At 37.4% G+C, this 8355-nt stretch overlaps 1 protein-coding gene across 3 annotated transcripts; it reads right to left on the minus strand.

The window, feature by feature from the left end:
• Positions 1-267: 267 nt before the first annotated feature.
• Positions 268-7871, minus strand: LOC7483128 (uncharacterized). 3 transcript variants are annotated; one of them, XM_024605509.2, is made up of 4 exons: positions 7691-7871; positions 5098-6952; positions 2093-4183; positions 268-714 (listed from the first exon to the last, which is right to left on the minus strand). In XM_024605509.2, the coding sequence occupies exons 1-4, from the start codon at positions 7762-7764 to the stop codon at positions 712-714; spliced, it is 4023 nt and encodes a 1340-aa protein (XP_024461277.1). In that variant the 5' UTR covers positions 7765-7871; the 3' UTR covers positions 268-711. The 3 variants fall into 3 exon arrangements, with proteins under 3 accessions (XP_024461277.1, XP_024461275.1, XP_024461276.1); XM_024605507.2 differs by having other exon boundaries at positions 268-739; XM_024605508.2 differs by having other exon boundaries at positions 581-717.
• Positions 7872-8355: the final 484 nt, after the last annotated feature.

An 8355-nucleotide genomic window follows, 5' to 3' on the forward strand; every position in this document is an offset into this window, starting at 1 on the left:
TTGGTGATAAATTCCACAGGGCTCTCTTCTCTCTCGTCAACATCACCATTTCATGGACCAAAAATCCGTCTCATCTGTACGTCCTCGCAGCTTTAACTTCAAATAATGGCATGCATCAGTCTTGGGGCTCGCCCCTTCTATTGTGAAAGTTACAGCTTTCTAACAATCTTTATAGTAAAATGGTCTACCATGCTAATTATAGGCTTGTAAGCGTGCACGCCTGTGTATGCACATGCATTAACAGTTCGTAGAATACTGTAAGAAATCGACAGGCAAATTGCACTCTTACAAAATATGCGAGAACAGTCAGCCAGTTTCACAGAGATGGTGGGAAATTCTTTTGTCACGAGAAGCAAACTTTCTGTGGGGACAGAATTCTTAAAACGAAGCATCAATTGCAGCACTTGTATTGCATTACTGGTGATTACAACCCTCTAACCCACGGACTTCCTTAAGTTCCCAAGGAAGGTCCTTAAAATCTGAGAAATCCTCAGATGTCCCTAGCGTACCGTTAAGTCAGGTAAGACCCACAGCAACATATCCTCCAGTTCTTCCAGCTACCTTATCACAAGCATTGCATACTTGACGTTTCAAGTCTCGACAAATTGTTACATCTACACCATACCCTTCCATGCTCATGCACATGGATTTGAGGGGGAACTTCTTCCAGTGTCGGATCACTTTCATACAGCATGTCAACCAAAGGTGCCCTTACTGCTACAACAAATGAAGAACACTCCTATTATAATGAACAAGAACATTAACACCATGCGAACACAGCTCAATCATATTTAACTTATATCCTTGATACATGTTTAATGAGAACTAATATCCACGTTTTCATCAAATTACAGAGTTATATTACTCTTTCTTTCTGCAGATTGGGTATCCTTGAGTCAAACATCTACAAGAGGCTAAATGTTGCAACAATATTTCATCCACCAGTACACACACATCACTATCAAAAGTGAGAAAGAGGCATTAATACGCAAAATACATGCACACAAACAAAAAAAAGTCGAAAAAATATTCTGTAAATAAACACAAGCACTGCAACTATACAAGTCCAGAATCTGAATCCTTTTCCCCTGCTTTCAATTCGCATACACTCACCTTAACTGTTGCTGCTGCTCTTGCACTGCTTGCAAATTTCTCAACAATCTCAATAATCCCTCGTAATAATAAAATCAAGAAAGTGTGCGTGCCTTGTAACCGCATGTGACAAACATACAAGTGTATTTGAAATAAAACAGCATGCACAGGAACAACACACTAGTCATTTAGCATCATAAGGAAACTAAAAGGCCATCTACCCACATCTTTTGAGAACTACTGTTGTAATCAATTCCTTTGATATTTGGAACTGCATGATTATCACTTAGTATGTAGTACATGATACAATCAAATAAAGTTTTCATATTTGATTCTAACACGTCCTTATCACATCAAGGATACCCAATCTCATAGTTTCATATAAGGAAACTTATCACATCCAGACTTTACTCCTCATTCCTACATTGCATGTAAATGGATGCAGATGCACAAAGATAACTGACTCAGAAGTCAGGTATTGCATCCTAGGTTGAAGGTTTCATTTAACTTACGCTTCATTTCTGTAATCATGATATTAGATCATTACAACTTGCAAGCACAGGGAGTTCTAAATGAACAATAGAGTACCACCGTCCAATGCATTGGCTGCTAGGTTTTATGTTTAGTATCATTATTTCCAATTTATCAAAGCCAATATGAGCATACTTCTTTCTCACTGAAAACAGTCTAGGAAAGGACCTCCAACAGGCAAATAAAGAGAAATTCTCTTCAAAACATTGAGATTGAAAATAATAGTTCAATAAATTTTTAAAAAAAAATTGAAAACTGCAAAATTGGAAATATATAATATATATAATCTATCACTATATAAAGGTGAGCATACTTATATGTTAGTTTTCCAATTTCTTATTTACCAATTGCAAAAAAAAACAAACAAACAAACCAACCTTTTAAAAAGAGTTCAGAGAGTTAAAGGGAGCCAAATGTATTTTAATTATTTAATAAAATTTTATTAACCCTCTTGGTGAAAGGAACTCACAGATTTTGGTTGAGATTTTTCCATGAGGGTTTGTGGACCCCTTACAAAGAAGGTATCGGAATTGCCTTCTGTTCCTATTGTTTTCATTGTTGTATCCTTTGGACTACCCGCTAAATGGAGACCAGAAAAATGGTCACCCCAGATATCATATGTATATTCATCCCCCACCTTTTCATCTACTTCAACACTTCTTTGGTTTAAAAGTTTTGCCCCAGGAGCTCGCACAATAGGTGCAATTGTTGATGTTGATGACAAGGGAGAAGAGTAATGCAGAGTGGGGGCAGCACCACCAGAACAAGGAAAGGCAGCAGAAGGTGTATTAAAGGTCTTGTTGGGCACTGAAGGTCGCTCTTGAGTAGCCGAAAAGTAGTTGTAACTGTGGTATTTAATTGAACCCTTGGGCTCCACGACAACCGTCTTGGAAGAAGATTTCGAAACTTGAAACCTCTCAAACTGTTGGCATGCCGCTAGAGTGAATGGATTTCTAACCCCAACACTTTCCACGTCAGAAGATGGCGACCACAGTCGATTGGGTGTTGCAGATACAGGCGACAAAGGAGATGAAGGTGTAGAATTTCCACTTTGACTACTCGAAACTTCAAGCAGTCCTGTTAAACATGCACTAACACCCTTCCTCTTTCTTCGCCTTCTTCCTTTATCTTTTCCGGTCCTGACTGTAAGGTTGGGAGGTTGGGGAGCATTGAGTGAATCAGAATTCTCAACCGCTACAGATTTGTCCTCTTCAGTACATGACAAAATGTAACCTTGTTTGTGATTTTCTAGAGTTGATGCCAAATTCTTAATGGTTAGCCCCTGTTCTAAGGCTCCATCATGACCATCAGCATATTTACCAATAGATTCCTGATTAGAGGCCTTGTCTTCCCCGACAGACGATAACAAACTGTCCATTCCTCTAGACTCAGAGAACTTACTCTTTCTCTGGTTACGATGCACAGACGATAACAAACTGTCCATTCCCCTAGACTCAGAGAACTTAATCTTTCTCTGGTTACGATGCATATGAGAAGCTTTTCCTGCACTTCCTACAGTAGTAGAGGAGCTTTCCTTGCTGTTAAAATAGTAATCCTGGGAGCCAAAAGCAATCACTTGGGGAAATATGCAACAGAATATCAGAATCATTAAGGAAGCGGCGAGGAGGACTGCTGCAGAGAATTTCTTCAACCGCATCCAGAATACTGATTTTTTACAGAGATTGTACATGTACAAAGGAAGACTTGCCTTTATGGGTATCACAAGAATTCCACTAGCCAAGGCCAGTTCAAGATCTCTGTGCACCATAGCTGCGGAAAAATCGGACTGGTATGAGATCAGAAGCTTTGTTGACTCCCCAGGTTCAAGAGAAAATCCTTTACAAGCATGAACCATAAATCCATCCAACCCACACTCAGACCCAGAAACTTCAATACTTTTCACCTCAAGTGGCAAGTCTCCCATGTTCTTGGCATACAGCTCTTTAGACGAGGGCACAGAACAAATATAAGTAGTCTCTTCCATGTTAAACAGCCCATCCATACGAGAGATATTTAGGGGCATTGGCAAGTTCAGATTAAATTCTATGCTCTGAACAGGCTCTGAACCATCAAGCAGGACTAGGGAAAGTGACCCTCCAAATCCTCTCAAAGATAACCACTCCACACCAGAGAGATTATTTCTTATCAGGGCTGAACTTCTCCACCCACAGCGATTTGAAGGGTAAAAGAATATTGGCCCAAAATATGCTTTACCATAAGGGTGAACATAAGCTTCTGTTAGTGCACTCTCTGCCATTGAGAATCCATACCTAGTAGGAGGAGTCAATTCAGTATGGACAAAAATATTCGATGAAGGGGGCTCCAAAGAACCATCTGTGCCCCTACACTCATCAATAATTTCTCCTGAGTTAAGAATGAGCTGCATTACAACTGGATGTTCACTAGGATTCTTTACAGTGATCCACCTAGGGTGATAAGTTCCAACCTGAACCATTGGGAACAACACCTCATGATCATCAAGCACGGACATGCCACTTGTGGTACCTTGAGATTTCCAATTACCCAGTACAAATTCATCTGCTTCTGCTATCTCCAATGCCTATAAATTCACATAACCATTTTAATCAGCCAGCAGGTATAACATCGAAATGAGAGAAAAAATACTAAAATACAGAGAATGAAATCCCTTGTTTGCATGTCCTTGGGGAGCTGCGTCACACAAAGGGTAAGATGCTCTAGGATGTGTGTGAATGTGTGCATTTGCAGACAGACAGACATTCACTTAGACACAAGAACATGCAGTGAGAGTGTCTGGAGCAAAAAAGTGACCATCCATTCTACGTTCTGACAGTCGTAAAAACAGCAGAGATTGAAGCCCTTGAAAAGTAGGAAACTAAATGCCATTTTTATTTAATTCCTCCATATACTTTCTCTTATCACCATCACTTCCCATAAATGATTGGACAAATGAACTCAGAAAGTGGAATTGTTAGATCCTGAATAACTCTGCTAACTTACCATAAACATGAAATTTAACAATTTAGTAAACATGCAAGGCATATATATACAAGTCACATTAACATATAGTAACGGACAGGAAGCAAATATCTAGTAAGGCCATACATGTAATAGACAAATTTCATTGAATACGTGCAGTATTCGAAAACAGATGTTCACTAAGCAAGCAATTTACATAAATTAAGGCCCCATCCAATTTGGACAGCAGTCAAAGTTAATCTAGCCAAGGAAAACAAAGGACACTGCTATTATATTACTAGCTGTTCTCTAATATTCTTATGCTATGCACATAAGGGTTTTAACACATTAGTTAGCTGCTTATGCATAAATCACTGGCTACGGTGATTACTATTTCCATCACAAGAAAATCACAAGAATTCAAGGCTTATAAAAAATTATACAGACAATTTGAAGAGAAACAGTGGAATAATACAAAGCCAATACGAAAGATGAAGAAGACCACAGATTAGAAAGGATAAATCAGAATCAGCATACCTTAATCTCTGACAGCGACTGCTTGCCACTGCCCAATGACCCTGTCCTTCTATTTCCAGTTTCAGCCCCGCCAGAGTGATTGTCGTATCCAATGAATGAATCCTTTTGACGTTTCAAACAAACATGGAATATATCCTGGCAAGGAATTTCAATCTGAGTACTGGAGTCATTTGTCAGTAAAACTAGTTTGCAGTCTTTGTTCATATTTGACATTTCAGATGGAGAATCATGTAATTCAACAAGTAGCTGAGTACATGTAACTGTAGCAACTTGTGTGACAGTGCTGGGGAAAAGCAACAGTCCTTCAATGTACTTGATCTGGAAAACCTTTGCTGCTGCAACTTCACTGATTTTGACAACACTTAACACATGAGGAGCTCTATTTCTCAGTGCGATAGCAACAACAACAGTGTTGCCAACATCATATGGAACCAGAGTTTCAAAAGAAACTGAACCAGAAATGCCATTGTATGCTACTTTTCCATCCAGTTCAAGTTCAAGAGGAAACATAACAGTGTCGGTCCTGTCTTGAGAGGACCTTAGCAACTGCATACAAAATGCACCGAAAACATTTCCTTCAGATTCAACTGAGAAGTCTATCTCCATAATGGTTTCACTGCTATGAGGACCAATCTCCCAATTTTCTTGGGGCCTCATAGCCATCCATGGAAAACCATTTTGTGCGCTTCTAACAACCAACCAATCCTTAACACCCAAGTGGCTGAGCCCATCAGGACCTCCCAAATTTTCTAAACTGCAGGTTGCTTCAGTGTTATGCGAAATATTCCCTTGAGAAACTGATATCCATGCATTTACTTCCTTCACGTAGAGGATTTCATCAAAAGGGTTCAACAAAGAAAAATTCTTCCTCAACCGTCCACTAGAAGGAGCATCCAGGCTGGATAAAGGACTAATATTGTATGGCGACTCAACTGCATAGCCCTTAACCTGTACCAGGAATCCACCAGAGCTCGTTTGCAAGATCAGATGAGCTGAGGACAAACCCAGCCACCTGGGCAAAAACACAAAACAAATTGAAGCTACTTCGCCTGGTCCTAACAAAACCTCACTAAAATTGCAGGGATAGAATTGTGTATCAGTGCTAAATGGTTCGTAGACATGTAAAATGCTGTCATTACAGGTATTTGCCACTGTTAAGGATGCTACTGAGGGAAAATATAAATGCCTCTGCCCCCAGTCAAGTACAGGAGGGCTAATTTCTACATTGGGAGGAGAAGCATCAAAAGAACTAGATTTCATCATCTCAGACTTTTTCCTCAGGCTGACACTTGTTCTCTTCTGATTTAATAAAGGACCTTTACATGAAGAAGGATCGCATTGGTCACAAGTATTGGTTTGCATTGATGATAACTCATCAACATCTTCTCTAGAGTTCATAGAACAGGAAACAGCCTGGCCATTTAATAACTGGAACATACCATAATCCAATGACCAGCTCTTGTTCTCTGCCCACCTGCTACCCTGAATTGATCCTACAAATAATGAACCATCAGACGGACTCCCAGAAACTTCTAAAGAAGCTACTTTAAGATTGTGCTCTTTTGATGAAAAACCAGGTAATGTTGAAAGGAAGCAGAATGAATGAGAATTGGTACAAATATTCTCAAAATTTAGAAGGGCCATAGAACTTCCTGCCGCATAGCCCAAACTAGTATCACCAACGCTAATATCTTGAAATCCCACAGCACCATTATCTCCATAGGACCCACATGAATCATATTCTGCTGGTTTCTGCAATCCATTCGTCAAGCACGGTCCGCACATAGAAAAGCATAAAAGGGTACATGACAGAACCAGAATAACATGAAATGCTTTGACCTGGTGAAACAATCCCCTGAAACCAACCACCACATCAAAGGCCATTAGCAATTCAAGAAAAACTGTAAATACGCCATTCCAAACACAGGAAGATTTTAAAAAAAAAAAACACAAAGAACATAAGAAAGCACTATAAACAAATAAAATACAAAAATCAACCTGTTCATATTATTGTAAAACACTAACTTCACATAACTTTTCCCTTAAAATCATAGAAAAGACATTTTTCCCACTTCCCACCATTTTCTCAGCAAGCTAACAGACCCAATACGACATATTACTATTAAAAAAAAAAAACTAACCTTAATTTATTACACCAACTCAAAATTTCCAAATCAAACATTAATCCAACAGAACAACAACAAAAAAACACTCACCATAAATAAAAATACTAAATAACAACTAACCATTTTCGTTCCCATAAATTTGGAAGCTACACTTATCCTAATAAATATTTAACCAGAACTTCATATTAACAACCCAATAGCAACTATTACTACTAAAAAAAGTTAGTAACAAAAATTAATCATCAAATACTCATCTTTATCACTCAAAGCCACAAACTTTGCCTTAAAAATAAAAATCCAACAATACTAAAAAAGAACCATTTTTTAAGAATATTGAAAACAGAAACAACAATCAGCGTAAGAAAAATCGGCGATTAAAAAATAGACGAATATAAAGTACGAGAAAACCAAAAACTGATTTTGAAAAACACTAAAAATGTGAAAAGGAGTAAGAGATAAAGAGTTACCCGAGGCAGAACATGGAGAGGTTGTGCTTATGTTGTTGACGAGGTGTGATTGTTAAGGTATGGAAGTCATCCATGTCCAGAAAGGCAAGGAATCAGCAGATGATTTTTTTTATGGTCTGATTTTCAGAAAGCAAAAACCAAAACCAAAAAAAAAAGAAAAGAAACAGGTTGGTTGGTTGTAAGAAGACGAAAGAGGAGAAGAGAAGAGGAGAAGAGCAGTAGCTCCTGATATTATGAAAAATTTATATAATTAAATTATATTGTATCAAATAAAATATATATAACAAAAAAAAAAAGTGAACGAATGAATAGCTTTCAAAAACCAAACCTGAGACCAGGGTGTTTTTGGTACTCTGTTGTTCGGTACCATATTATAAGCTAAAAATAGTATTTGAAATGTTAAAAATATTCTAAAAATATATTTTATTTATATTAAGCAATGTATGATTTTTTTTAAAACTCATATAACATTTATAAATATTTTTATAAAAATAATTTTTAAATTAAAAATAAATAAATAAAACGACAATATAAATAGATGATTATATATATACTTTTTTGAAAATCTAATCTATTAATAACCTTTTATTCTAACATAGAGCGAAAATAATAATATACATGCAAAAAGTAAAATAAATATTTATTAAATGTTTTTTGTTTATTTT

The sequence above is a fragment of the Populus trichocarpa genome, chromosome 7 (genome assembly GCF_000002775.5).
Source record: "Populus trichocarpa isolate Nisqually-1 chromosome 7, P.trichocarpa_v4.1, whole genome shotgun sequence".
NCBI lineage: Eukaryota > Viridiplantae > Streptophyta > Magnoliopsida > Malpighiales > Salicaceae > Populus > Populus trichocarpa.

What these genes read in the sequence shown, in the direction of transcription:
- LOC7483128 (XM_024605507.2), bottom strand. Translation starts at nt 7,764, where the DNA reads ATGGATGACTTCCATACCTTAACAATCACACCTCGTCAACAACATAAG. An exon ending in CTCTCCATGTTCTGCCTCGG is followed by an intron (nt 6,953 to 7,690) that starts GTAACTCTTTAT and finishes GGTTGGTTTCAG; the next exon opens with GGGATTGTTTCACCAGGTCA. An exon ending in AGTCGCTGTCAGAGATTAAG is followed by an intron (nt 4,184 to 5,097) that starts GTATGCTGATTC and finishes GTGAATTTATAG; the next exon opens with GCATTGGAGATAGCAGAAGC.